We start from the raw sequence: 26,795 nt of genomic DNA, 5'->3' as shown, positions 1-26,795 counted from the left end.
TGAACTGAATGGAAAATGAAAAAAATATAGGGCTCGATCGCTATCGCCAACTATGGCGTCAGGACGGGGAGGTAATCGCAGCAGGGTCGTCTTTAGGAATCATTCTAACTCAGGCCACGACGGTCGCAGGAGCAACAACAAGACATTCCACAACCTTCGTAGATCCAGCATAGCCAACATCAACATAGTGCGGGAAAAACTTCTCTCTCGACGCAGCGCGTTTTATGACGACGCCAAAGAGGCGCTTGTGAAAGAAAACAATGGTATCCGCGTCTGGTACCACAACTATACTACAATCGGTAACGTGTGCCATACGCCATCGCAACCCCATTCATGAATGAATAATGATTTCGTATGTCGAATTTATCTAACGTTCTCTTATCCGTTAGACTGGATTCATGATTTTGTTAAGGAACGAGTGCGCTTGCGACACTTGCGGTCGTTGGGCGGGGTTCGTGGGGCTCTCAAGAACAGAGCGGATAGCTTGAAAGGCTGGGTCCTCGTACTCTTAACAGGTACGAATACTGGAGTCACAACAAAAAACTGGTGCACGCACAGCCTGAATAACCGTTGATTTATTCCGTCCCTGGTAACACATACCCACGCAGGTACAGATATGGCTATTTCCTTTCTAATTGTTTTTTTTTTTTTTTTTTTTTTTTTTTGGTGCTTCATTCTGTCATCCTTCAACCATGAAGGTGTGATAACGGCATGCTTGGCCGCTTTCATCGATGTCTCAAGTTGGTGGCTCGGTGATCTGCGCATGGGCTACTGCACCACTAGCTTCTGGTGGAGCCAGTACTTTTGCTGTTGGGAATCAAGTACCTGTAAGTTGACACATTGATGGCCACTACTACTGCTGCGGCTTGCACAACATTGTCCATATCCATTGACACTGACTTCTTTACCGATATGTCTCTCTATTAATCATCCATTGCGACGTTAGCGGACACGTGCCCCGAGTGGGTATCCTGGTCAAAAGCTCTTTCTTCTGACAACTTCGCCCTGAACGTCTCGAATGATACCTTTGATTGGATCGTATATTGTTGCTTTGGCGTAAGGCTTCTGATCTTCATGTCGCGCTTTTTTCATCATCGATCAGCGAACGATTGCGGCAGGTATTAACTCGACTCTTTCTCGGCCATACAACCATCTGCCACTGTAATACAGACACTTTTTGCGAGTATTTGTGTCATCATGGTCACTTCCGATGGAACTGTATCTCAACAGAGGTCTCATGGAGCAACAAAACAACGGAGCGGATTCAATAACGGAGGAATCTCTACCTCCGCATCCAGGAACACAATGGAGTCGGTTCTTGATGCTTCGCAACCCAAGAAAATCGCCTATTTCGGTGCTGGATCCGGCATCCCCGAAGTAAAAACGATCCTCGGAGGTTTCGTCATTCGTGGATTTTTAGGATTCAGAACCTTGATGATCAAACTCATTGGTCTTGTATGCTAAGTTTGCTCCTACATGGCTGCTTGGGTGTCTGTTACTCGATTGCGTTCTAATATGCGTATTTATAGCCCCTCATGGTAGCTTCAGGACTTAATATGGGCAAACAAGGTCCCCTTGTCCATATTGCGTGCTGCGTGGGCAATATTGTGTGCCGCATCTTTGATAAGTACAACCGCAACGACGGTAGGTTTCCAAATTGATCACATATGGATTCAGCCCGATATTTTCATCTATTCGACGTCTGTTCCTGAAAGAGTTCTCATGTTTATGTTTCCTAGGTAAACGAAGGGAAATCCTGTCCGCTGCTGCCGCATCTGGAGTTGCCGTTGCTTTTGGCGCCCCTATCGGCGGAGTTTTATTCTCGCTTGAGGAAGTATCCTATTACTTTCCAAGTAAAACCATGTGGCGCACGTACTTTTGTGCGCTGACTTCAGCTGTCGTGCTAAAGGTATATAATATAAAACGTCCTTTAGGGCGCCATGAGTCTCTTTGAGACTTTGTATTCCTATTTCCTAACGCATTTGGGCTTCATAGATGATCAACCCTTACCGTGTTGGAAAAACAGTGCTCTTCCAAGTTACCTATGACAGAGATTGGCACTTGTTCGAATCCATACCATTCTTCTTTATTAGCGTGTTCGGGGTAAGCCAGAGTGCATTGTCTAACAGCTCGCAAAACAATGCTGCGATGACCATTATGAATGACTTTGATAACTGACGTATTCTTTCGGGTCTGTAACGCTGTGACTAAAGGGCGTCTATGGAGCCCTCTTTTCCCAATTCCACATGTCCTACTCTCGCTTTCGATCGAGAACATGGATTGGTCGGCACCCTGTTCAGGAGGTTGTGATCGTCACCCTGATTACTTGCGCCATACAATGGCTCAATCCATGGACTCGAGTCAATCTGCTGCAGCTCTTGACCAACCTATACAGCGAGTGTACTCCTGATAACAATCTGAACGGCATGTGCGCGTAAGTGGATGTTTACAGGCCGCATCTTATATTATCACATCTTGCTTTGTCACTATGCTGATGTTTGTGCAGGCCGCTAACTCCAAATGTGCTTAACATCTATTATAGTGTTCAAATCGACCAGATCTATCCCATTTTTCTTCTCCTAGCAGAAGTGTTTGTGATGAAAGTCGCGCTCAACTTCATCACCTTTGGTGTCAAAGTTCCAGGAGGCATCTTCATCCCCACCATGGTCGCGGGGGCAGTTTTCGGGCGCATGGTTGGGCTTGGCGTTCAGTGGCTCATCGCGTAAGTGTCTAGACACGCTCTTCTCGTAATCTGGATATGAGTAAAGATGTTTGAGGACTTTTTTTTTTTTTTTTTTTTGACTCTCTATACTTTTTTACTGTGTATGAACGACGTCCGACAATGTAGCAAATACCCGGAGCACCAGATCTTTCAAGTATGTGAGGGCGACAGCATGGATTGCATCATCCCTGGTCTCTATGCCATGATCGGTGCGGCAGCCTGCTTATCGGGTGTAACCCGCATGACAGTGTCCCTCGTCGTTATCATGTTTGAGCTCACGGGTGCAATGACATACGCTCTCCCTATCATGATGGCTGTCATGATTGGCAAGTTTGTCGGCGACGCTTTCTCACCAGACGCATTCTTCAACAAGCTGATCGATTTGAACGAGCACCCTTATCTGGACAGTAAAAAGGACTATAATACGTTTGGAACGGCTGCCGATATCGCTGATCAGTACCTGGATACGATCGATGTTAATGATGTCAATGATGTGGACTCGCTGAGGCGTAAGGTCGAGATCCTGACTGCCTCAGGTTACTCTGACGGAGGATTGCCTATCGTGGATCGAGGCATTTTGGTGGGCTACATCGCATCCAATGAGCTAGAGCACGCTTTAGGCCTGGCGGAACAGAAGCATCCAGAGTGCATCTGCATCTTCAGAAACCGGGCGTCCTCTAATGTTCCTGCGACAGAAATTATGACTTCGTTGAATGATCTAGAGACGCAAGCCGGCGTTCGCGACAGGGAGTTAGGATTAGGACTTGGACTGGCGGCCTCCCCGGTCCACGATAGTTCGCCTCGTATGAATTCGCGGTCTAGACAGAGGTGGATGCAGAATCGGTCGAGGGGCGACAGCGAATATGACAACGACATGCAAGGCCACGATAAACCGGTTCGAGATGACCTTGCTCTCTTTGGGAAGGACCGGCTCCACGCAAGCAAGGACAGTCTAGATCAGTTGCCGCGCTCGGACAATAAGAGCTTTAAGAGCTTCAAGAGTACCAGTACCCACTGGAGCCGGGGCGGCGATGGTGTTTCTCTTGTAGATGAGGATACTGGCCTTGTCTCTCAAGATTATTCACGACACTATGCCCATAACAATGGTCGTGTCAGCAGCACAGGAACTTCTCATTTGTTGCGCGATCCTGCCCATACCATGGACTTTACGCCCTTTACTGACCAGGTACTGGAATTTTGTGATGTTGTTTTGTACACAATGCACAGATAATAATGATGCTTCGATTCATTGTTTGCTGTGCAATAGGCGCCGCTTGCAGTCAGTCTATTTTCGTCAATGGATTTGGTGATGGAGCTTTTTATCAAGCTGGGCATCAAATACGTGTGCGTAGTCAAGGCCGGCGAGCACTATGGCATGATCCACAAGAAGCGACTGTTGACCTTCCTGAGAGAAAATGACGATAAGCAAAAACGCTACAACCGAAACGAGTGCTTCTAACTTCTTTAGACCTGCAGAGTAGAATAAAGCTTACTGCTTCCATAGAGATATAGTTCCTTTGCCTAGAAGGCATGTGCGTTAGCTATTATATTTTTTTCCTTTATTGTGTTACGCAAAACTGAGGACTAGTTTGTTGGTGCGCCGTATGCTTCTGGCAAGCGCTCGATTGTATACTTGCGCTGCGACAGATACATGATAGGGATACCAGGGATCTTTCTTACCCTCCGCTTGAGATCCCGATCGCATGTGGCGACAATATAGCATTTATGCTGCATCACTCGTTCGACGAGACAGTCATCCGCATAGGTGCCCTTGTGGGTGCAGGGTAAGCGCTCGAACCTGGGATCCCGTGCAACCCTGAGCGCGACCTTGAACTTTGGTCCGAGCTTCTCCAATTCTGCCATGACACAATCGGTAATACAGGGAATCGATTTGGCGTACAAGCAGTCCATCATTCCTTTGACGAGCTCAATCTTATTCTGGATCGAGAAGTTGATAAAGTTGGTGTCGACCAAGATCCTGTATGGTGGTCCCAGTGCAGAGTTGTAGTTGAAGAACATGGACGATGCTACCTGTGGACTGGTTAAGAGAAGTTAAGATCAATTTAGATGTGGGTTGAGAAAAAAGTACAGGGTATTAGCTGGATTGGATGCAGGCTGGCAAATGCGACTGCAACTTACATGTGTCGGACAGCCTTCTTTTCCTTTTCCTCCTCCTTCTTCTTCTGCTTTTCCTGGTTAGCCTTGAGGCGAGCGTCATTAGGGCTGATCATGCGCTTGACGAGCGCGAACTGTTTGGTGGTTTTTGTCTTGCCCTACAGGTGGAGGAAAGCAACGGACAACAAGCTCTTGTCAAGATATCATTCCAACCAGTGAGTGTGAAGCGTTGCCTACGTTTTGTTCGTCGGTCCTGACATACCATGTCTGTATTTCTTTTCGGATTAGATTCGAATAATCGGGGTTGTTTGTTTGTTTGGTTGCAAGTTTTGAGTGGCGAGTAGAAGTATGAAGGGTATGTTGATGTGTCAGGATGTTTGAATGAGGAGGGCAGGGCGAAAGCGCAGGGCGATGCCTAATAAAAAAGAAAAAGGAGTGCAAGCCACTTTGTAAAATAAACAAAGCAGAGGTTTATTGATAACTTCCATAAATTGATTGTGTAATTCTTAATGTCATCCAAATACACGAGTTTGATGTGAAATATGGAGGCGATGCGCAAGATTCTGGGTGCCATGGCGCCAGAAAGGCGTTATGGGATACTATAGACGCCGCGGATGTGGATGATATCCACTATGTGCCATTCAATGCTGTCTCTGAACGCCCTTATCTGATCCACAGAGTGCAGGGGGGTGATTGTGCTGTGTTGCACCGCCATCGCATCGCACAAGGCACGCACGCAATAGGAATCACAATTGTGCTCACAAAAACCATCTTGACTGAATAGACAGAGGCCCCTTCTTTCCACTCCACTCCATTCTGCTTCTTTTCGCGTTATGGCACAGCAAACCGCTTACGGCGCCATCCCCACCTCCGAGCAGGACGCCAACCATGCCGACACTCCCTCAAGGCCGAGCGATCAGGACTCGTTTGACTGGTCCTCAAAACGGCACGAAGTCGGCGAGATCATCGAGTCCCATCGCGCGCACATTCTCATCCTAGTCCTGACTGCGATTGATGTCCTCCTTGTCATCTGTCAAATTGCTGCCACGCTGCTTGGACTCGATAACAGCAAGGAAGCAGAGTGGGTCCTTGAGCTCTTTGCCCACGCATCGCTCGGTATCGTCACCTTCTTCGTGCTGGAAATCATCCTCAAGGCCTTTGCCTTTGGCCCTGGCTACTTTTGGAAGAACACCCCTCATGGCGTGCTCCACCTTCTCGATGCTCTCATCATTATTATCTCCTTCTTACTCGAGGTCTTCTTGAAGGGTGCTGAGCAGGAACTTGGTTCTTTACTCATTATCTTCCGTCTCTGGAGAATCATCAAGCTCACCGGCACTGTCGCCATTGAGACTGCAGAGCACAGCCAAGCACACGTCATCCGGCTCCACGCACGTATCAAAGACCTCGAGCAGCAATTACAGGAGTCTCAGCAAGAAGTCCAGCGCCTTCGTGCACACACCATTGATCAAGTATAGACGCATTGAATGAGTAATAAATTCCATATTTTTTAGACTTCAAATCTTCCACCAGATGGCATTAGTTGCGAGAGGCAGTATGCGATAGAGCATCGAACTAGAGCGTTCTGATGAAAACAAGCGTCAGCAAGGCGAGACTGATGTGAATGGGCAATGAACTCGATATCATCGCTTGTTATCTCATCAGCTTATTTTCATATGGTGAGTTTGGTCCGCCCTCTTAGCGCCGTCGTTATGCCTTCAGAAATCTGCCGGAAAAGGATATATTCAGGCACAACAGGCTTGTTAGGCTTGTTGTTCAGAGTCAAAATATCTTTTAATACAAGTACGTTCGCAATTCTATCGATCCGAACAAGTCTAGATATCGACAGTGCCACTAAGGATACCGAGAACGCGAATCAACTCTTCGGGACTTGTGACATGCCAGTTGGCAAGTGTTTTCTTAAGCGCGTGTCCAATTGTAACCGAAAAATGCTCATTGCCAACTGCCTGTGAGGATGACCCATGCGATTCCACAGAGGAATCCAGTATAGCCGCCGTGGAAGAAGAAGTGGCCGATAGAGATGACGCAGTATCGTCGCCAGAGACCATCACGGATAACTTCAAGATCGACTCGTCCTGGACGGCTAAAGGGCCACCGTTGATGGACAAACGACTATGTTTCGTGTTGGGTGAGTGCTCTCGAGAATGTGTCAGCGTCGCCTCTGCAATCTTGGCTGCGGTTTCTGCGACCAAATTGGGACTGTAGGGCTCCAGTAAACTGCTGGCATCCTCTGAAGCACCGATAAGGATGCTGCCATGCGCGCTGTTGCTTCCTGCCAGCGCCCTAAACATGTCCTCGTCCGTCTTATCATCACCCGCGCACATGACAAATTCGACATCTGTATGCTGACTTAACAGACGCTTAACAATTTCCCCCTTGTTGACAATAGTAGGGCGCACCTCGAGGTTCTTTTTGCCAACCAAGATCTCAACGGGTAACTTGGAAAGTACAGCGTTCTCGAGATGATTCTGGCATTCTTTTGCCTGGAAAGCACCGAACTCTGGGTCCGCCAAGCGATAATGCCACGTCAACGAGGAGCGTTTATGCTCGATGAAGGACCCTATTTCATCACAAAGATAAAAAACGATGAGCTCAAAAAATACTTGTGCATTAACAGCGATTCTTCGGATGTCGGCTTCAAAGCCCTGAGCTGATCCTTACCCTGAGTGCGTTCAGTGTAATAGGTAAAGATTTCGGCCACATCAGTTTTCCAGCTCATGTCGAGAGTCTCGGTCAAGTTGATCCACTTCTTGCTGCCAGGTTGTCGCATGAAGGAGCCGTGCTCAGCACTGAACCCCAAGTTCTCGACGCCGCCTAGCCAGTCCTCCAGGACCTTCTGGTCCCGACCCGATATGACCCAGACAATGTTTTTGGGGTCGGCAGCAAGCGCAGCCAAGGCTTTTAACATGTGCTCCTGAGGGACAGCTGCGCCCGGGGTCTTTCTGATCGGGGTCAACGTACCCTAATATCAATTCCAAGGAAGAGAAGAGAGTGTCAATTCTTGCGGCCATTGAGTACGCCATTAGGTGCATCAATAGTGCCTGACAGCGTGGGGGACCCAAGCTAGTATGGACATACATCGTAGTCGAACATTAGCAGACGCTTCTTTGCGCGGTGATACTTGTCGACAATAATGCTCACGTCGAGATAGGGCGTCGGAGTTGACTGGTCCCATGTGCACGCGTGCAAAGTTAGTTCTGCGATAAAGGATTTCGCCCAAATTTGAGCTGTATGACTAAGAACGTGGTTCAAGAGTTGCTAAAGAAGAGTCGCCCATATGTTAAATGAAAAAAAAAAAAAAAAAAAAAAAAAAAAAAAAAACGAGTACCTGGGTTAGCGATTTTGACAAGACACAATAATGGCAAAACTAAGACGACGAAGCTTACGTTGTGACGAGCACGCTTATCCTCCTTAGAGAGGTGCAGCGCATCGTAGATACCTCGCGCAACGCCCTGATAGTCCCATGGGTTGACCATCAATGCACCGCCAAGACTTCCGGCAGTCCCTGTGAACTCACTCAGAATAAGGGGCCCGTGGTTCTCAGACTGGCACATGATGTATTCGAGCGAGGTGGTGTTCATACCGTCTCTGACTGAAGTAATAAGCCCAATATCGGCCACCGAAAGTAACGCATAGTATTCATCTCGATCAATGTGCTGGTGATAGTGGTGCACTGGTGTAAAATTGAGTGATCCATAAGTGCCGTTGATATGAGCAACCAACTCGGCGATCTTAGCCTCCAGTTTCGGGCTTTCGACCAGCGGTGGCGATGTGACCTGGATCAGAACAACCTCCCCTTGCATCTCAGGATAGTCATTCAGGAACTTTTCAAAGGCCTGGAGCTTTTGTTGAACGCCTTTAACGAGATCCAGTTTGTCACGCCCAACGATAATACGCTTTCCTTTGTAGGTCTTGCGAATGGCATCCATCTTTGGCAGCACTTCGGGTGCCTTGCGCTGACGCTCGACCCTCTCTGCATCAATTCCGATAGGAAAGGTTCCGACCCACACGGTCGAACCCATGGCATCAACGCCACGAGGTGTTGATTCGTAGCCATTGACACGAGTGCAGCTGCTGATGAAGTGTCTGGCATATGAATATGTCTAGAGAAAGCCAGTGTAGGAACATAATGTTATTGTCATACATCAAGATGAGAACAAACAAGGTGAAGATACCCTGATAACGCCAGAACTCGTACCTGGAAACCGATTTGATTTGCTCCTAAAAGTCCGTTCAAAATTTCGACGCGTTCTAATCGCATTCAAACGAGGATGGACATGGAGCATGAAGAGTAATGAGTGAATATACGGGTATGCACCAGCTTTTCAAAGTCCCCCTTTTTTCATGGTCCTGCCGGTCCCTTTGGACTGGTGACATACTTGGTAGACATCTAAAGATCTCGGATGAAGGGAAGGGCGCGTGGATGAAGACGCCGATAGCAGCAGAAGGGAGCTGTTGCCGGACCATATGAGGAACCAACAAGAGATGGTAATCGTGGATCCACACTATAGATGACACATGAGCAAGATATGAGCAAGATCAGTGGCCAGATCCAAGCCAAAAGAGTCCGTTCACAAGGGTGACCTTAGTCTGTCCTGATAGTCTTACCGATATCGCCGGGCTGATACTGCTTCACAACGGCGTTCGCAAATTGCTGGTTCACAAACACATAATCGTCCCAGTTCCTCTCCTCGATCCGGCCATCCGTGGCCTCATCCCAGAGAATGTAATGGAAGAGTGGCCAGAGAACTACTTCCGAGAAAAAAGACGACGATCAATCAGCCTGGGCCTATGAGAGATGCAGCTGAAAAGCAAGAAATGACATGTGCACTTGCCGGTCTTGCAGTATCCTTCGTAATGACCAGCTGCGCGACTATCATCCATAAAGATGGGTACAACCCTTTCCTTGTGCCAAAGTTCGTTCTGCAGGGCTTGCTTGTGTGACTCTGTTAGGTTTTTGGAGGGAACCACGTACCCGTCCTGATCAGCGATCTCACCAACCCAGCCAATCTGGATGGTCTCCAGATCCCTTTTGAGCGACTTGACTCCAGAGTAGAGTGCAGAATGGCCCCGCCGTTGCTCCATAGTCCAGCCGCATTCGGGATACGATCCAGCAGTGGCAGAAGAAGAGGTGGACGCGGCGTCTTGTGTGGGGAGTGCATGTGGGTGGGATGCGATACAGGATGATCGCCTGTGGATCGAGGAAGATGCTGCGGTTGAGCTTGCTGTGGTGGTGGTGGATCCGGTGATTGTCCCAGGCGGATTGGAGGAGTCCTTTCTGTCGAGTAGTGTACAGGCGTAGGGGATCTGGTGGGTGAGGTTGATCAGACGGGGCTTGGTGCTGAGGATAATCTGACCGGTCTCCGGAAGGTCGGTGAGGGGCACGACCTTTGAGTTGTAAACAGCGTGGGAGAAGGAGGACGAAGCAGGGAGGGGTGCAGCCATGGTGAAGTGGGACAGCGAGACAGACAAAAAGAGATCAAGGACGTGTAGGTGGATCAGGGGAGGTGATGGTGAGTGATGGATGAGGTGGGTGTGATGGGTGTGAGGAATCAACGCGAGAGAAGAAAACGAAGAGAAGTGGAGTGAGGAGATAAAAGATAAGAAAGTGACTCTTTTTACAATGAGCGGATCCGTAGAATGCACCCTTTTATATTGGCATATCGTATCCACAGTTGGATATGATTCATTTCCCTCCAAATACACCAAAAAAGATGTGTTTGTAGGACAAGCAAACCAACAAAGCATTCATCCATGGACCCATGCGCACACTGCTTTGTTGCCGCTATATTAGAAATGGGAGTGCTATTTGTGGATCTGCCTTGTGGATATGGACAGTGCGCTCAACACCCCTGTTGACAAGCACTTAGTTTATTATTACATCTGTGGAGACTGCAGTGAGATTGCAGATGTAGAGCCATAGAGACAGAACTAGATATCATATGTACATCATGAACTGGGGCTGCATCCATGCTTTACACCGCCGAGGTCGACCGCTTGCGTGTCACAGATTCGTACAAGCCCTTGAAGACCACGCCGATAGCCGAACGCGACTCCCACAGCGGATAGATCGTCACCGCAATTGTTGAGCAAATCGCCCACATGATGCTGAGCACTACCCATCCGGTGTAGAACCCACGCGAGAACACATACTTCGAAAAGAACATTGGCAGTGGCCACAGTAGTATCAGCACTACAGCCATCGTGCTCGAACTCCATCTGGCAAACGTCGAAGCCTTACGCAATTTCGCATCCTCTTCTGCATCAAAGCCCCATCCTTCCTTGAGTTTAGCTACCTCGACGGTCGTTGCTTCCTTGACTCCCCTCTTTTCATCAACCATCGCACTCGTTGTCACATCCTCAGAAGAGTCGTCACTACCAGGAGCCTCGGCCGAGTTGCTGTCGTCCGTAACCTGTCTCAAAGAACGTGTGCCGTCAAACGTATAGTTGTCAGGATTGATCCACGAAATTACTGCCGAGATAGCCCCTCCACTAATCAGAGCCGCCAAGTTGCCTGCCAACATCGCCTGGTCCGTGGCCGTAGTCGCCAGTGTGATCTCGCCAGAGTAAAGCTTTGCACAAACCAACCAAGCCGTAATCGAGATGAAGAGGCCTCCAATCGGGGCAACACAAGCTGCGAGGGCGTTCTGCTTCTTCCAGAGGAGTGAGAATGTAACGGGAAGGACAGCAGACGAGATCAGGACTCCCATCTATCATTGGAAACGGGGATAAAACATGCGTGAGTTATGCGATCAAATAGTAAAATGAGAAAGACACGGAAATCTTACAATATTAGCCGTAAACATACCAACGAGTAGAGGTATCCGAGATCGATGCCAGCCTCCTTCAGGATCACGGCAAGTACCCCCATAATGATACCGAATCCTACCACGACAGCATGCGAGACCCTAATGATCTGCTTTCCTGTTGCCATGGGGTTGATGTAGGTGCGATAAACGTCAAAGGTAGAAATAGAGCTCACTGCAATCAGCTCCGCGCTCGCTGCGGAGGTGACAGCCATGAACACAAGCAGCAGCACCGCAACAGCACCTCCGTGCCCCAACAACGCCACAGCAGCATTGGGAGCTACCAATCCTGCCGAAACGTCGCTTGGCAAAATACGGTTGGGGAAGGTGGGGAAACGCTCGTTGGACTCGAGTGCGACAGCCGAGATGCCCAAAGTGGTCGCAAGTGTGAAGGGGATAGCAAACCAGGACAGGCCTCCGATCAAGTAAGCCTTGACAGTAGAGTGGGGCGAAGCTGCAATGGCTCGCTGCCAGTACGCGTTATCGATAAAGACCGTTCCAAAGTTCGAGCACAAATTGATGATCCCAAACATCAAGCCCTGGGAGCTGGCCATCGTCAGATAACTTCCCTCGTGGTTTCCGTCTACGGGATGTAAGGACGCGGTTTGCTGCAAGAGTTCATACATCTTTCCAGGGCTGCCAATAAGGTCGGACGTCGTATACGCTGTAAAGCTGAAGAGTAGAACGATGATCATGATCACCACTGTGTGCGTGTAATCTGCGATAAACGTGGCCTTGAGACCACCGAACAGCGTGTAGATGATGACTCCCAGGGGCAGGAGAAAGCATGCGGCAATGGTGTTCATACCCGTCAGTGCCGTCACCACAGCGGATCCTCCGAGTAGGAGCATGGCGCTGACGATGATGTTGGTGAGGAGACCAAAGAACAGGAAAACAAAATGGGCCTTTCGACCGTATCGGATCGAGATGATTTCGAGGAATGTGTGGGCGTTGGGACACTTGCGCTTGAGCTCAATGGCGAGGACAGAAAACAGCAGTACCTATCCGAAATGCAAAAAAGAATCCGAGCGCCATCAGGTCCATGCAATGATTAGGGCCGACGAGGGGACATAGTACATATGTGCGATTTTTATGTGTTGGCCTTTCTGCTTACCTGCACGCTGGCTCCGGATGCATACCAAAAAGGCCCAGAGATACCGTACTTATATGCGACAGAGGATGACTGCAGCAGGGTGGCAGCCCAGGTCCAGGAGGAGACGACAGCTGAGGCAACAAGGCCTGTCTTGACGCTTCGGCCAGCCGCCATATACTCCTCCGAGGTAATTTTCTCGCCCAAGAAGCGCTTTTGGATCATAGTGATGAGTGTCATGATACCTGCAAATACCAGACCAAAGCCCAGCACTAAAAAAATGATAGTTGCAGATCAGAAAGACGAAGTCGCATCCGTTAGTGGATTGTATTAAAAAAAAATAAAAAAATAAAAAAATAAAAATAAAACGAATACGATCAGGAAAAAAAAAAAGGACATGCCGATTCCATATCCTAAACTTTCGCTCAGAATTGCTGCCATGGTGTGAAGTTCAAGCTCTTGCCGAAAGTAGTTGTAATGAATAAGTTGAAAGATGAACAGAAATGATTCAGAGTGAGATGGAATCCGGATAGTCAGGAGGACGTATGAAAGGATCAAGGAGGAGTGGAGTGAAGTCAAGTCGAGTCGAGTTAAGTTGATCGAGACAACGGGAGGGACGTTTAGCGAGAGGGTTTGGCATTTTATAGGCGCCTCTCCTCTAGTGTGAACATGCCTGTATACGACCAAGGAGAGATGTGATCATTTTTGTCGGAAGAATGGGCGCCACCACATAGAATCACCTACATGGACCGTGGCACATGGCCTATGGGTTCCGAATTTGAAAAGGAAGGGCGGTCTTCTTTTCCTATCTGATGCAACGCGACATATCTGCCCCGGCAACCTTAACAGTTTCAGTGATAGCTTTTTTGTAAAGGTACATTGGGGATAGGCCAATAGGAATCCGCTGCGGGGGGACAAAGTAAAATAAAGTTGCTTCGTAGATTTGCGGGGTAAATCAGGGACAGGGACAGTGTGGAAACGCGTGTTTGTTCACAGTAAAAAAGCGGCTGGGCCACACAATATGCTCACTGGCCGCGTTTATTTTCTGTCCGATAAGTCAACGTGTTTGACAGAACAATGCCGGGTGCATCTATATTGCATGCTACATACTACACACACATATAGGAATAAAGACTGCAAGGTATATGGAGAATCATCGCCCATTGTTGTGCATTCGGGGAAAAAAACGAGATAAGAATGTTTGTTGCTCTATGATTGCAATACGATCTGTTCACGTCCACGGACGCTTTTTTCGTAGTTTTGATCTATTACTCTTGCGCTGCAGACAGACACATTGACTGCACTCTCATTCGTCTCTGCCTGGTTGACAGAGCTGAGCTCCACTCCCTTGTCCTAATCTGATGGTATCTAGAATTGCCCGTCATTAAGTCAAGACATCCTTCTCTTAACAAGATCTCTTTACCATGCGTTTGTCAAACAGCTGCTACCCATCCTTGTTGTGTCTACCTCGCTTCTGAACATTCTGGGCGTCTCATATACCGCAACTTGTCGCTTTTTTCGGAACAATACTGTTGGATATATATTTTTTGAGAGTAAAGCACAGCGTTTGCATGAATTTTATTGTAGAGATAGCTATGTCCAAAGCAGCACTAGTCGCGTTGCTAGAGCTTTGATTTCGTTTCCTTGGAGTTGCGCGCAGTTTGACCAATGATTGGGATGCCATACCGGGGAGTAACCCTAGCAACGTCGCCACTGTATGAGTCGTCCTCAATCAGCATCATGAAGGCGTCGATGACCTGCTCCACAGGAACAAATGATACTTGAAAGATAGACGCAGCCATTCCAAAGGTAGCATTTGCCTAGGTGCAACGGTGTTGACGCGAATATTGTAGCCAAAATCCTTGAACGAGCGCATGAAGTTAATGACGCCAAACTTGGCTGCAGAGAAGATAGGCGTCATCGGTTGAGGGTACAGACCAGCCAATGAAGTTGTGTTGATGGTGGTCTCGCCACATTCGTGCTTCTTTAATGCTTGGATGTCCAGGCGAGTATCCTCGATTACAGCGGCAAGATCGATGTCAAGTACCTTTTTCCAGGCTCCGCTGTCGTCGTCCCAGAGAGGAACTCGTTCTGCGATACCACATTGTTGACGACAATGTCGACTCTTCCAAAGTACGTCTCCGCCGCTTTGAATATCTCTGCCTGCTGACTATAGTTGGTTACATCACACTGGGCAAAGTGGGCCACTTTGGCGTCTTTGCTACACGGATCAGCGCAAGACGAGGAGGGTAATCAGGTTAGACTGGAGAATAAAAGTGAAACGACGACCGGTCATTGAACTCTCACTCACCCAGAGTTCAACTCGTCCGCAAGGCGTTCTCCGTCCTTGATATCATTGCCTGCAAGAATGACTTTGGCTCTAATATTGATGGACAATCCTTCCTGTGTTATGTACGACGTGCATGTAGATTATATGACAAGCAAGGAGCGCTCTGCAAGGCTCTCCAACCCTTTTCCGATAATACGGGTCGCGAGAGCTCTCCCGAAGCCTACGTGTTCCAATAACATTCGTGTGTTGCTATAGTATTCAGGACGTGGTGTGGTCGCGACATCCCCGTCCGTCTTTTAATGCTAGAAAAGAGCCTGACCTGAAGAGGCACCGGTGACGATGGCGACCTTGACCTGCAGATTCATTATTGAAAGTGGTTAGAGTAGAATGGGATGTGATGAGGTGGGTGAGCGTGCGATGAGTGTCACTGAAATGATGGGATCAAGGTAGAGGCGCAATTTCCAAGCCAAAGCGAGGTCAACACCTTTCTTTATTCAGCCTCGCTTTTTCATTTGCTCCCAAAAGTATGTTGCCCCTCGACACTCTCTCTTTGGGACCATAAAGTATGGAATATGCTATATGAGGCGCCATACTCTGGCATCTTGGAAGGCCCCATCATGCTCGGCTCAAAGAATTGGAGAGCCGTGATACAATGGACAGCACTTCGATAATTTCGAAGTACTAACGCCGAGTCGCACACGCGGGTCCAGGTTGAGTGAGTCGCACTTGCCCTGCGATAGCTTCTTAGCGTTGGTCCAGCACGAGACTTGAACTCCTTTGATCTACCGCGCAGGTGCTCGATTCGCCTACACAAATCTTTTTGCCAACATAGTCAGCACATCATCCTTGCTGCATATTCTCAGATTGCAAGGGATCGACAGGAATACTCGAGGGGCCAAGCGCGCAGGTCATGAAGAACAGTATGGTTGAAAGACTAGAGCAAGAAGTAAAATAAACGCGTAAACGAAGGCGGGGGACAGCAAGGCGTTGGAGGAGTCCTAAGCATCATCTGGGCGCTTTGGATATGTTTGAAAGACAGAGCACTGAAGATGTAGCAAAGGACTATGGTTGTGGGTCTCGGTCCGCCTCTTCTGCCAGGTCCCTGGCGCAGATCAGACGAAATATTCATGCGAGTGCCTGCGGTTGTGGTATCGTGGCCTATAATCTACAGTTCGTATCGTGTCATTTACTTCTTGCGGTTTTCCTTTGTCGTCCTTAGCGGCTGTATCTGAAACAATTTGGCAGACGCATTTTATGCGCGTCTAAGATGCATCTCGAGTTCTGATCATCTGTGCTATCAGGTGATCAAGCAACAACCAAACTGCCCCACGCCAATGCCGCCCTCTTCACTTCCTCACCGACTATCAAACGCACCACACCGTGTCGCTCGACCACACAATGGGTAATTTTTGGAGCAGCAGCGAGGAACGGGAGCAGCAACAAGCTGAAGAACGAGCGCGACGGGATATTTTGTTGTCGCAAGCCCGTCGTAGGCAGCAGCAAGCTGAAGAACGGGAACGGCTGGATGCCTTGTCGTCGCAAGCCCTTCGTAGGCAGCAGCAAGGTGAAGAGCGAGAACGACAAGATGTTTTGCTGCGGCAGTTGCTACTGAAGCAACGGCAACCACCGTCGTTAAATCAGCAACCGGCCGCATCGCAGTACAGTTCGATTTGGGGCGTTGAGCGGCCATTCGATCAGGAACACGAGGACGAAAGCGCTGAATACTTTCGCTGCAAGAGCGGCTATGAACACGAGGACGATTGGCGAAAGCTGCGGAAGGCGAGCAGGACCCAACAGAGCTCGACCTCTGTGGGCCGCCGTAAACGAGGACGGAAGGGTCGTGGAGATTTGTACGAAGACGACTACCACGCAGGCCACAGCAAGAAGGAGATCCAGGAGATGTGTCAAGAGCGTCAGGCGGTGTTTGAGGCACAGTGTCTCAAGGCATCCCACGTCGATAGAAGAGAAAATGAGCAGAGACGAGGACGGAACGTCAAGTAGACTTCCCTGTGCAGGAGGTCATGCCATAACACCCCTTGGACACAGTTTGGCAATAATCTTCACCGTAGCAGTACACCTTCTCGTCTATTTTGCTTTATTGCCGTACAGTAAACTCAAATAAGCTATATACGCTTCAAGAAAACGCGCGTTTCAGGAGAGCTGAAGAGACATGTCAATTGCATGGGTATTCCTGGTAGCAATCGTTGTCCCGCAACGTTCACTCACCAAGGCAGATGGTCTTGAGCTCTGAATAAAAGTCAAGAGAGTGGTCGCCGCCTTCACGTCCCAGCCCGCTCTGCTTCATGCCTCCAAATGGCATGCGTAGATCGCGTGCCATCCAAGTGTTGACCCACACAGTCCCTGCCTGAATCTCTGACGCAACTCTGCGGGCACGGCGACCGTTTTCTGTCCAAACAGAACACGCGAGACCGTAATCAGAATCATTTGCAAGCTGGACAACCTCCTCCTCAGTGTCAAAAGCATAGACTGTGATAACAGGGCCAAAAATCTCTTCGCGCATGGTCCTGCTGGAAGGTGTTAGCCTGTCAGCCGTCGTGATAAAAAAAAAAAAAAAAAAAAAAAAAAGTGGGGTTAGAAACGGTTTTCTAGCAACAAATAATCTGTCAATTGAGTGCCTAGGCATCATGACAGCCCAAACATACCCAGAGATGATGGTGGGTTCCAAAAAGTAGCCGTCCTTGAACTCGTTTGGGAGTAAAGCCGGTTTCTGTCCTCCGCACTCAATCTTGCCGCCTTCCTTCTGTCCCAAGTCGATATAGCTCATGACCTTCTCCCAGTGTTCCTTGGAGACCAATGCCCCCAAATTCGTCTCCTTCTGCCTTGGATCGCCGATCTTGAGAGCCTTGGCCCCCCGAACAAGCGCACTCACAAACTTCTCGTAAATGGGCCTTTCGATATAGAGGCGCGAACCGCAGAGGCAGATCTCGCCTTGGTTGGAGAAACTTGACCGCAGGCTTGTTTTAAGTGCCAGATCAAAGTCGCAATCCGCAAATATGATGTTGGCGTTCTTGCCTCCGAGCTCGAGCGACAACTTTTTGAAGAGTTTGGCAGAATTGGCGATAATCTTGGCACCAGTAACCGTACCGCCGGTGAAGGAAATCACAGGAATGCGCGGGTGCTCGACGATCGCCTGCCCGGCGCCCATGCCCGTTCCGAAGACCATGTTTACGACTCCGGCAGGTAGACCGGCTTCCTTGAGCACCGAGCACAGCATGAATGCCGTCAAAGATGTGAACTCGGACGGTTTGCATACGGCGGTGTTTCCGCATGCTATTACAAGCCAAGACGAAATGTTTGATACAAGAATGACATGCCGCTATAAGTATGTGGTGATGGGCGTAGTATCTATAGCCTGGTGCTATTGCTGCAGGCTGCAGGTCTGCAACGGCCATGTACTACCATGCATCGAGTGCCACTTGTTTATCCGGTTCATTTTTCAATTTGCTTACCGATACATGGGGCAATCTTCCATGTCAAGAGATAAAGTGGCCTATCCCCCACAAGCAAAAGCATCGAGCGCAATTAGAGGATTGAGTCGCGGTATCGGCATCAACAGAATAGCAAAGGGATATGCAAGACGTACAGATTCCAAGGGGAGATCAAGCCAGCAACGCCAATTGGCATACGCTGTGAGTAGCTGAATCCGATATTGACGAGATCAGCGGCTTCGTCCACGCTATGTAAGATCCGGCCGGCAAAGAACCTGAAATTGTAGGCAGCACGGGGGATATCGACGGTCTTGGCCAGCTCAACAGGCTTGCCCTGGTCCGTGGATTCTGCCAGGGCAAACTCTTCTAGGCGTGCTTCAATCAGGTCTGCAATCTTGTAAAGGACCTTGGCGCGGTCTGGGCGACTAGTCTTGGACCAGCTGGGGAAGGCGGCTGAAGCAGCCTTGTAGGCGAGCTCGACGTCTTCTTTGGACGAATCAGGCACTTTGCCGTGGGGAACACCGCGTGCCGGATCGAAGGTGTCAAAGTACTTGCCCTGGGTGGGAGGGACGTACTCGTTGTTGACAAAGTTGTTGATTGTTACCAGAGTCATGGTGTAAGCAAGATGAAAAGCAGATAGGGATGGTAATGGGGATGACGATGGGGATGGTGATGAGGATGGCGATGGGGATGGTGATGAGGATGGTGGTGGGAAAGATGGAGATACAGTAACAGTATGTTTATGAACCCTGAATCTGTTTGGGGTATGGTTCCAGGCTAAATATCCGTGAGAAAAAAAAAAATGCGCTCGCTGGCTCTGTGCAAGGCTTTAGCAAGTCTTTATTTCCCTCCACAGAGGCTCGTCTAAGTTGCTTACTCCTGCTGCTGCTGCTGCTGTTCCTGTCCATCCATAAACTCGCGACTGGTCTGCCTCGTCGACTGCTGCGACCGGCGCGTGACGAAAGTCTGTCTCTGAACTATGGGCGAGTCTCTCGGGGTCTGCAGGGCCAGTCTGTTGACTACATGGTTCTGGTCCTCCTCAATGTCGTCCTCATACCGCTCCAGCTCCTGAGCAAGGGTGCGGTTCTCCCGAAGAAAGGATCCCGCACCAGTGGACATTGACCCTCTGATGACCCTCTTGACATCGCCCTTGGAGATGTGTCCATTGAATGAGTGCTTTTCAAGTAGCTGCAGGATATGTGGGTACACCTGCTTGTCCAGACCGTCTGCCCATAAGAAATCTACCCAGAGGAGTGAATGGGGAGGGAAAGAGGGATTAGCATAGTGCATAGAATGTTGCGACTTATTTTCTACTGCGAACAAAATTCAGGCTGACAAGTACCAAGATGCTCATAGTTTGGAATCTCCCAGATGCCGACCAAGTCAGGAAGATCTGAGAGCAAGGCCTTCACGTCGACCAAGGTATCGTCTCCTCCATAAAAGATGGCCATAGGGACCGTGATCTGGTTGGTTGGGAACGGATGGGGGCAATGACCCCGGGTTGAGGAGAGATATGGGACCCTAGGCTGCACGTCATCGTACATCTGGAATACTTGCGTCCTAATAATTTGAAACCAGTGCTACTCGGATTTGAGAAGTGAGTATCAGTAAAGTAACCCTGCTATGCACATCCCTATCAAATTGCTGTATAAGCATAACATCGTGTCGCTTACCACAAGGACCCTCACGCTGGTGAAACTGTAAAGGTGCTGGTAGGAGACCGATTTCTGCACTGGACTTATCGAACGGCAGTTCCAGCCAAACAAGAACTTAACCGCCATGTCGATGATGGTCGCATACGTCGTCGGATGCAGCAGAGCCTGCCAGAATAACGCGGCGTTCAGGGGTGTTTTTCTGCCCAGGAGCAGGTAGATGACATTGGGCGCCGCTTTGACAATGGAGTTGACAAGTCCGTTCTCGAGACCTGGGGGTGTAGTTGCAGGTGCGAGAGCAATGAAGAGCGAGATCTTGTCATTGAGCGCCGGATTGATGGACAGAGAGGCGAACGCCTGAGCAGTTCCTTGCGAGAAGCCAATGTAGACGAGCGAAGGGGCGCCTGTCCTGCCAAGGATGTACTAGACCAAACGCCACACAGAGAAGAAGAAAAACATGCCATGAGCTTCAATTGATTGTGGTCTGAGCATGCATGCATACGTTTACGGCCAATGCGAGAACAACAGCGAACAAACATACATCAATGGTATCTGGCATGTCAAAGAGCGCGAGCTCATCTATGCTGAACTCCCAAAACTTGTTTTCGTGCGGCTTCAGGAACATATGCTTGAGTGAATACTTGTTGCCACGCGCATTACCCAGCCACACGTCATATCTACCGGGGTATATGGCACACAATCAGCAGATTAACATCCATCCATGATACAGAACGAACCACAGCATGGGAGCACATACCCTGCTTCCGCAAGTACAAAGGCCAGATTTCTTTCCTCGTCCAGGTTGCAGAGCCACACTTCAGAGCACATCATGAAGCCATGGTAGAGCAGGACAACAGGCTTGATATAGTCGCCCTCTTTGGGTTTATTCCTCAGCTGTCCATCAAAGTCTGCCTCGAGATCCTCCTCCTGGTGGCGCCTGTCGCGCTTGTTCCTGTTGAGGTAGGCCTCCTTTGTCTCTGCAGCCAACGGTACGCCATTCTCTTGCAACAGCTTCACAATATTCTCTGGCGGGTTGGGGACCATGCCCTTGTCAGAGACTTGTTCCCGGCCATGTGTGATCCGGTGGATACCCAGTAGGTAATTGTCCTGTGTTCTCACGAGATGTTCTTGAACTGGATAGTTCCTATGGATATGGATATGGATATGGATAAGGAAATGGATATTCTCTGTTCATTCACATTGCTTGTGCCTTAGAACAAAGACCATGTGGTCTCCATGAACAGTCGTGCAGCCGTGCAGCCGTGCAACAACATACCAGAACCGGAGCATCTCCTGAACATTCGCGGCGTCTTCAAGCGGCGGGGCCCTGGCGGAGATATGATTGGTCACCACCCAAGGGAAGATCCTATGAATAGAAATTGTGTTGATTGTTGGTCGCTTTCCCTATGCCCAATAACGCAAAAAGGTGCAGTGAAAAAAAAAGCTCTTACTTCTCCACCAAGGCCTTCCCCGCGTCAAGAATGAATGCTGGGATCAGATAAGCAACCATGCGGAAACATGCCTCGATACCAAGGATGAGAAAGGTGAGGGTGATGGACCGGTAGTCGCCAAGACTGAGCCGGGAGACAATTGGTATATGGACCATGGTGTGAGGTTTGCAGCTTGAGCCGGCTATTAATGGAGTGCTAGGATTTAAGAGATACTAATCAGTCTAGGGTGAACAAGGAAAATGTGTAAAAGAGGTGTGCGGGACAGATGAAGGACGAAGGATGAAGGATGAAGGAATGAGATGGAATCGGATGTCTCGAGCAAAGTGAACAACAGCCTCCTTTTTTTTGGGCTAAGTTTCCATTTTACGTTACTAAAGAAAAAAATGACGCATCTTCATGCTGAGCTGAACGCGTTATTTGTCATTATTTATTTATTATGATATAAATGTAACCACTCAATGCTTAGCGCTGAGCATGCTTTCGTGAATCGACTGGGACTCTAGCTGCATCTCCTCGATCTCCTTGTTGGTAGGCGTAGGCCCATGGCGATCGATAATCGGTTCGGCAGACATTGGTGGGTTGGCAGGCAACAGGGCGTTAAGGATGCAACTAACTATGGCACCGAGTGCAAAGCCTGTGTCAAGGATGATGTTGACGGACGTTATCAACGACGTCAGGAAGGCAGAGCCGCCGCTGTAGCTAATCATGTGCGTCAGCACGCCGGGGACCAGGGCAGTACCTAAGCCCAGGGACAGGGATGCTGCCACAATGAAGCGCTCACGACGAGTCCAGGGCAGGAAGGACAGGATGCGGATACCAGAGACCACAACACTAGCAAAGAGAAACGTGGTCATCCCTCCAAGGACCGGATCTGGAAGCGTCAAGAAGAGCGCCCCGAACTTGGAAAAGACGCCCATGAGGATCAAGAAGAAGCAGCACATGTATCCAGCCATCGTGTTGGCACAGCGCGTCAAGGATATGATGCCGTTGTTTTGGGCGTAGCAGCTCATAGGCGAGTTCATCATTAGAGGCGCGAGCAGACCAGCTACTCCATCCGCAAAGATGCCGCCCTGGAGACGGGACTCGAATTCGCGGCCCTCGACAGTTAGCTGAGAGACCTCGCAAGAAGCAGTGATGTCGCCGATAGACTCAACCATGGCCTATAAAAATAAAATAAAAAAATAAAAAAATAAAAAAATAAAAAAAAATAAAAAAAAATAAAAAAAAATAAAAAAAAATAAAAAAAAATAAAAAAAAAAAAAGAGAGAGAGAGAGAGAGAGAGAGAGAGAGAGAGAGAAACAAAAAGGGGATTAGACGGCTGGTAGATTTCGGATATCATAACCACGGGACGGTGTGTGTAACGTACCAGGACATATGTGATCAAGAGAGGAATGATTGCGGGTGGATAAATGGACAGCTTGTAGGTCGTGGTCCATAAGAAGGTGATGACAGGGGCAGCCTCGATCGAATCCGAAGTCGTGTATCCAAGGGCTGCGGCAACAATCATCCCCACGACGAGGCCGATGACCACCTGAGCGTTCTTCATAAAAGGTGACCCAAAGAATTCCACGACCATGATAATAAAGAACACCAGAAACCCCAATCCGATCCATTGTGCATCGCCCCATGGTGCAGCATGAGGTGCACCGACATTTGGGCAGTCGACAAAAGGACCAGAGGTAGGTCGCGAGGAACAAGGACCGGAGCCGCCACCCCATTGCTGCATTCCAGATGTGACGAGATTGACGCCGATCAGCATAACAGTAACTCCTGTTACAATCGGAGGAAAGACTCTCTTGAGCGCGCGTGGGGGAACAAAGGAAAGGATGATGGGCAACAGACTGCAGAGCATGCATGTGCCTAGGTAGGCACCCCAGGCATCGGGACAGGGCTCAAAGACCTGCGTTCCCGAGGCATCAAAGCTGCTCTTGCAGAATCCGGAAGCGTACATGTTCGAGACTGAACTCTGGAGTACTGGTAGATAAATAAAACTTGTTCCCACAACCGACAAGAGTCCGGTTCCTAGGAAGTACGGTGTCTTGCCGACCCTGAAGCGTGTGATCTGGACAAGCGAGAGCAGGCCCGAGGTAATTAGGGAGGTGGAAATCATTTGTGTTCGGTTCGCGGGTGTGAGATTGAGTCCAGTGATGCCGGAGCCAGACATGATGATCGCCGGTGTCACTACGCCAGCAATCATGGCGAGCGAGTGCTGGAATCCTATGAAGTGAAGACGTTGGAAGGGTATTCAGAACGATTGATTAGCAGATTGTTTGCATCCCCGAATCCCTTAAGAGTCCGCAGAAATGGAACCGGCGACACGAACCCATGATGATAGCGAGAACGAGCGGGAGTCGGTCTTTAAGGCCAAAGAACGGAGGGATTCTAGGGATGGAGAAACCAGGCAATGTGGGGGTGCACAGGAAGCCGTAGTCATAGTCCCCCAGCCATCCGCTTCTTGTTCCAACGGAATCTTGGATTGTCTGCCATGTGGGTAGTTTCCCGACGGTGTGGGAGAGATCGATGTCCTCTTCCTTGGTGCGGTTGGCGAGGGGGTCGAGGATGTAGACGGGCGAGGCCATGGCCCCGGGCGCTTCTGCGATTTCAGGCATTCTATGGGGGGGGGGGGGGGGGAATGTACTCCAGAGGGAGCAGGAAGAGGGTGTGGAGGAGAGGATAAGGGGGAGAGAGCTTCAAAGCGCAAGAGATGGGCTGGCCTGTGGATATTTATGATGTTTATGATGTTTATGATGTTTATGATGTTTATGATATCTATGTGCTAATGGCCCTTTGTTTGCCTGCTGGACCAGGAAAGACCAAAAGAGGACGGCCCATCCATGGATGGATGCAGTCGATACACAAAGGCGCGAGCAGGATGGGCCAATGGACCTGCCCAGTATGGTATCCACATTATGCGGGGTCAAGGTTGGCCTCCCATTTGTCTCCGGTGTTGGTGCTCTGGTCAGGCGCGGGGACAACTCTAAAACGAACAGCGAGCGAGTGACCTTGACCAGTCAGATCGATCGATCGGAAGAGCGTCCTCCACATGAGGTCGCACCTTGAGCACGGAAGCCTGTGCATTATCGCCTTCTGGCGCACTGCGCCTGCAGCAGCAGCAGCAACAACACCAACAACACCAACAACACCACTGGAGGCAGCATCGTTGGGACCTCCCCCTCTTTTGTTTTCTTTTGCGGGGAACGCCTCCATTGTTCCGTTGCTGCAGCGAACGGTGCTGGTATCTAGCGCTCCTCTCTGGAGATGCTTATCTCGGTTCAGGCGGTATAGTTCGGCCATGCTCACCTTGACAGCGTAGACAGCTGCTTAGCCCTTCGAGGATGCCACAACGTGGTATATGTGGATTAGAGTTGCCCGCTTTTCTGTTATTATAATGATTGCTGAGTGCATCATTTTTCCGAGCCCTCTGAATGGTCACAGCCTTGCTTGCCCCGCATTTTTCGGTCCAACCACGGGCGAAAGAAATCCCCATTTTGCATTCGAAAAGATACGCAGAATGGGTCACTGCCTATCTGTACTCACCGCGCTGAGGCTATAGGGGTTTTGTTAGGGATATCTTAGGGATATCTTAGAGATTTGGTATTTTTGATTTTAATATAGATGAAAATAAAGTCGCGCGTAGTCTGTGGGTGCGACCTCAACGTATAAAAATCCACTCCTCCTCTCCCTAGCAGATGGTTCATCATCAGGTTTCAACAATGCACAATCTCCTCTTATCCTCATATCGGCGCTCTTTGCCCAGGTTGCGATCGCCGAAACCTGTATCGAGCTCAGGGACAACAGTGGCATCAGGTCGTTTCAGATTTGTACAGCGCGCATCGAAAGAATGTGCAAGTGTGTCAAGAATACCCAGACGGGGTCCATTCGAGGAATCAATGCAGGAACCGTCAGACTCTTCTCATCCGACGACTGCACTGGCAACTATCAGACGCTCGAATGCAACAGCATTCAATACAACACACAATGGATCAACAGCATCTCTTATGGTGCATCTGGCATTTCATCTAGCAACCCCAATGGCCATTGCCCCACATACTATTAATTGAGCCCTCACCTTCTTCTCCCAACTATTGTTTCTCAATCAAAGCAGCTTGAAGCGTTTGTCTCGTGTGTTTTGTATTTCGCAAGTGAGCTCAATGCGCGGAATCACCTATATCATCTCTAGGTCAACGAAGAGGCGATGGACTGTTTCGACGAAAAATAGAGTCTGCGTCAAAACGTCCCATCTTAAATATATTTTTACAATACGATTACAATACGACATTTTGAATCGTCTATGTCCTCACGTGAGGTTCAGTACAAGGATGAGGGTAGGAAAGCGGCTGTGTACGTAAAAAATGAAAGCATGGCTGCCTTTAGGAAAAAAATATAGCAGCAGTCAATTAGGGGGGGGGGCCGGCAAATAATGCAAAGCAACCCGGGTTGTCAAATAGAAATTTTTTGTGTTCAATAGCTAGAAAATGCTAGAAAATGCACGATGGATTTTTTTGCTTTCAACAGAATCGCCTATCCCTGCCAGCGATAAGGTAACGTCCAATTGGACATTTTCGGCTTTTTATGCCATGTGGCGATGCTCCTTAGTTCTGAATGCTGGATCTGCGAAACCTTATTTTGCGACGCCGCTCCAACGCGAGCGCATTCTCGTAGCTGTTTTTGACGCGAAAAGTCGACAACATCGCCAAGAACCGCCCACTCCAAGTCCTGGGTCTTTTGCACATTTCCCGGCGAATGAATCTGCAGATGTGTAAAGAATACTCAGACGGGCTCTATTCAAGCATACGGCGGAGGAGTCACCGGGCTGTTCTCAACCGATGACTGCACCGGCAACTATCAGACGCTTGAAAGCAGCAGCATTGCATACAACACGCAATGGGTGAATAGCGTCTCATTGGGTGCATCAGGCGTCCCATCTGCGGACCCAAATGGAGATTGCCCAAAGTACTATTGATTAAGCCCTTCCAAGTCGTCCTCTCTCAATTAAATAATTAAATGGCTTGAAGTTTTTGTCTCGTGTGTTTGTATTTTGCAAATGGGATCAATGTGGGGTATCCAATATTACCCCAAGGTCTCGAAAAAGTGTCCGGGTTGAATATGGTAGACATGTTCATGGTAAATTGGGGTGTCAGTCAGAGAACAATCAAGAGCACTAAACACTATATAGCACAGGCGTCAGTATAATTGCATAG

At 49.1% G+C, this 26,795-nt stretch overlaps 10 protein-coding genes across 10 annotated transcripts; 3 read left to right on the top strand and 7 right to left on the bottom strand.

Moving 5' to 3' along the window:
* Window positions 1–52: 52 nt before the first annotated feature.
* Window positions 53–4,181, top strand: BC939DRAFT_498281 (chloride channel; the record flags this gene model as incomplete). The annotated part of the gene is made up of 12 exons (XM_051559794.1): window positions 53–299; window positions 390–515; window positions 699–827; window positions 947–1,038; window positions 1,171–1,455; window positions 1,530–1,644; window positions 1,740–1,909; window positions 1,996–2,103; window positions 2,214–2,434; window positions 2,543–2,722; window positions 2,849–3,908; window positions 3,990–4,181. The coding sequence occupies 12 exons, from the start codon at window positions 53–55 to the stop codon at window positions 4,179–4,181; spliced, it is 2,925 nt and encodes a 974-aa protein (XP_051417327.1).
* An 81-nt stretch (window positions 4,182–4,262) lies between these two features.
* On the bottom strand, window positions 4,263–5,240 carry BC939DRAFT_434750 (Fcf1-domain-containing protein). The gene is made up of 3 exons (XM_051553398.1): window positions 5,100–5,240; window positions 4,862–4,995; window positions 4,263–4,760 (listed from the first exon to the last, which is right to left on the bottom strand). Exons 1-3 carry the CDS (start codon window positions 5,100–5,102, stop codon window positions 4,307–4,309), a joined length of 591 nt encoding a protein of 196 aa, XP_051417326.1. The 5' UTR covers window positions 5,103–5,240; the 3' UTR covers window positions 4,263–4,306.
* Window positions 5,241–5,631: 391 nt separating this feature from the next.
* BC939DRAFT_434748 (uncharacterized protein) lies at window positions 5,632–6,350 on the top strand. The gene has a single exon (XM_051553397.1). The coding sequence runs from the start codon at window positions 5,671–5,673 to the stop codon at window positions 6,310–6,312; it is 642 nt and encodes a 213-aa protein (XP_051417325.1). The 5' UTR covers window positions 5,632–5,670; the 3' UTR covers window positions 6,313–6,350.
* Window positions 6,351–6,562: 212 nt separating this feature from the next.
* On the bottom strand, window positions 6,563–10,468 carry BC939DRAFT_405401 (glycosyltransferase family 20-domain-containing protein). Its single transcript, XM_051552825.1, has 8 exons — window positions 9,691–10,468; window positions 9,464–9,604; window positions 9,235–9,360; window positions 9,054–9,106; window positions 8,242–8,958; window positions 7,934–8,113; window positions 7,517–7,817; window positions 6,563–7,415 (listed from the first exon to the last, which is right to left on the bottom strand). The coding sequence occupies exons 1-8, from the start codon at window positions 10,298–10,300 to the stop codon at window positions 6,670–6,672; spliced, it is 2,874 nt and encodes a 957-aa protein (XP_051417324.1). The 5' UTR covers window positions 10,301–10,468; the 3' UTR covers window positions 6,563–6,669.
* Window positions 10,469–10,805: 337 nt separating this feature from the next.
* Window positions 10,806–13,220, bottom strand: BC939DRAFT_488714 (urea active transporter). Its single transcript, XM_051559386.1, has 4 exons — window positions 13,153–13,220; window positions 12,776–13,023; window positions 11,664–12,662; window positions 10,806–11,565 (listed from the first exon to the last, which is right to left on the bottom strand). The coding sequence occupies exons 1-4, from the start codon at window positions 13,190–13,192 to the stop codon at window positions 10,831–10,833; spliced, it is 2,022 nt and encodes a 673-aa protein (XP_051417323.1). The 5' UTR covers window positions 13,193–13,220; the 3' UTR covers window positions 10,806–10,830.
* Window positions 13,221–14,489: 1,269 nt separating this feature from the next.
* BC939DRAFT_498276 (uncharacterized protein) lies at window positions 14,490–15,406 on the bottom strand (the record flags this gene model as incomplete). The annotated part of the gene is made up of 5 exons (XM_051559793.1): window positions 14,490–14,765; window positions 14,852–14,972; window positions 15,063–15,131; window positions 15,222–15,261; window positions 15,361–15,406. The coding sequence occupies 5 exons, from the start codon at window positions 15,404–15,406 to the stop codon at window positions 14,490–14,492; spliced, it is 552 nt and encodes a 183-aa protein (XP_051417322.1).
* An 814-nt stretch (window positions 15,407–16,220) lies between these two features.
* Window positions 16,221–17,119, top strand: BC939DRAFT_434741 (uncharacterized protein). Its single transcript, XM_051553396.1, has one exon. The coding sequence runs from the start codon at window positions 16,440–16,442 to the stop codon at window positions 17,040–17,042; it is 603 nt and encodes a 200-aa protein (XP_051417321.1). The 5' UTR covers window positions 16,221–16,439; the 3' UTR covers window positions 17,043–17,119.
* Window positions 17,120–19,224, bottom strand: BC939DRAFT_434740 (aldehyde dehydrogenase-like protein 8 family, member A1). The gene is made up of 4 exons (XM_051553395.1): window positions 18,646–19,224; window positions 18,512–18,552; window positions 17,705–18,332; window positions 17,120–17,584 (listed from the first exon to the last, which is right to left on the bottom strand). Exons 1-4 carry the CDS (start codon window positions 19,101–19,103, stop codon window positions 17,260–17,262), a joined length of 1,452 nt encoding a protein of 483 aa, XP_051417320.1. The 5' UTR covers window positions 19,104–19,224; the 3' UTR covers window positions 17,120–17,259.
* An 83-nt stretch (window positions 19,225–19,307) lies between these two features.
* BC939DRAFT_434734 (Alpha/Beta hydrolase protein) lies at window positions 19,308–21,977 on the bottom strand. The gene is made up of 7 exons (XM_051553394.1): window positions 21,594–21,977; window positions 21,419–21,508; window positions 20,900–21,286; window positions 20,684–20,819; window positions 20,164–20,565; window positions 19,833–20,070; window positions 19,308–19,731 (listed from the first exon to the last, which is right to left on the bottom strand). The coding sequence occupies exons 1-7, from the start codon at window positions 21,746–21,748 to the stop codon at window positions 19,364–19,366; spliced, it is 1,776 nt and encodes a 591-aa protein (XP_051417319.1). The 5' UTR covers window positions 21,749–21,977; the 3' UTR covers window positions 19,308–19,363.
* Window positions 21,978–22,048: 71 nt separating this feature from the next.
* Window positions 22,049–24,173, bottom strand: BC939DRAFT_391439 (purine permease; the record flags this gene model as incomplete). The annotated part of the gene is made up of 3 exons (XM_051551960.1): window positions 22,049–22,753; window positions 22,961–23,811; window positions 23,918–24,173. 3 exons carry the CDS (start codon window positions 24,171–24,173, stop codon window positions 22,049–22,051), a joined length of 1,812 nt encoding a protein of 603 aa, XP_051417318.1.
* Between the last annotated feature and the right edge of the window lie 2,622 nt (window positions 24,174–26,795).

This window comes from Gamsiella multidivaricata (assembly GCF_025024155.1).
Source record: "Gamsiella multidivaricata strain RSA 2152 chromosome Unknown BC939scaffold_2, whole genome shotgun sequence".
Lineage (NCBI taxonomy): Eukaryota > Fungi > Mortierellomycota > Mortierellomycetes > Mortierellales > Mortierellaceae > Gamsiella > Gamsiella multidivaricata.
The sequence above is the reverse complement of the archived record's forward strand: the minus strand, read 5'-3'. Positions and strand labels throughout refer to the sequence as shown.

Excerpts from the sequence above, each read along its gene's own strand:
- BC939DRAFT_434750 (XM_051553398.1), bottom strand. Across the intron at positions 4,761-4,861 it reads AAGAAGGCTGTCCGACACAT|TCCACAGGTAGCATCGTCCA; the intron begins GTAAGTTGCAGT and ends TCTCTTAACCAG.
- BC939DRAFT_434748 (XM_051553397.1), top strand. The coding sequence starts at position 5,671 with ATGGCACAGCAAACCGCTTACGGCGCCATCCCCACCTCCGAGCAGGAC.
- BC939DRAFT_405401 (XM_051552825.1), bottom strand. The coding sequence starts at position 10,300 with ATGGCTGCACCCCTCCCTGCTTCGTCCTCCTTCTCCCACGCTGTTTAC. Across the intron at positions 8,959-9,053 it reads CAAATCAAATCGGTTTCCAG|ACATATTCATATGCCAGACA; the intron begins GTACGAGTTCTG and ends GGCTTTCTCTAG. Across the intron at positions 8,114-8,241 it reads ATAAGCGTGCTCGTCACAAC|CAACTCTTGAACCACGTTCT; the intron begins GTAAGCTTCGTC and ends ACTCTTCTTTAG.
- BC939DRAFT_488714 (XM_051559386.1), bottom strand. The coding sequence starts at position 13,192 with ATGGCAGCAATTCTGAGCGAAAGTTTAGGATATGGAATCG. Across the intron at positions 13,024-13,152 it reads AAGTTTAGGATATGGAATCG|TGCTGGGCTTTGGTCTGGTA; the intron begins GCATGTCCTTTT and ends TCATTTTTTTAG. Across the intron at positions 12,663-12,775 it reads CATCCGGAGCCAGCGTGCAG|GTACTGCTGTTTTCTGTCCT; the intron begins GTAAGCAGAAAG and ends CATTTCGGATAG.
- BC939DRAFT_434741 (XM_051553396.1), top strand. The coding sequence starts at position 16,440 with ATGGGTAATTTTTGGAGCAGCAGCGAGGAACGGGAGCAGCAACAAGCT.
- BC939DRAFT_434740 (XM_051553395.1), bottom strand. The coding sequence starts at position 19,103 with ATGACTCTGGTAACAATCAACAACTTTGTCAACAACGAGTACGTCCCT. Across the intron at positions 18,553-18,645 it reads TTGATCTCCCCTTGGAATCT|GCCACTTTATCTCTTGACAT; the intron begins GTACGTCTTGCA and ends TGTGGGGGATAG. Across the intron at positions 18,333-18,511 it reads GAAGATTGCCCCATGTATCG|CATGCGGAAACACCGCCGTA; the intron begins GTAAGCAAATTG and ends GGCTTGTAATAG.
- BC939DRAFT_434734 (XM_051553394.1), bottom strand. The coding sequence starts at position 21,748 with ATGGTCCATATACCAATTGTCTCCCGGCTCAGTCTTGGCGACTACCGG. Across the intron at positions 21,287-21,418 it reads CAGGAGATGCTCCGGTTCTG|GAACTATCCAGTTCAAGAAC; the intron begins GTATGTTGTTGC and ends CCATATCCATAG. Across the intron at positions 20,566-20,683 it reads ACATGCCAGATACCATTGAT|TACATCCTTGGCAGGACAGG; the intron begins GTATGTTTGTTC and ends CGTTTGGTCTAG.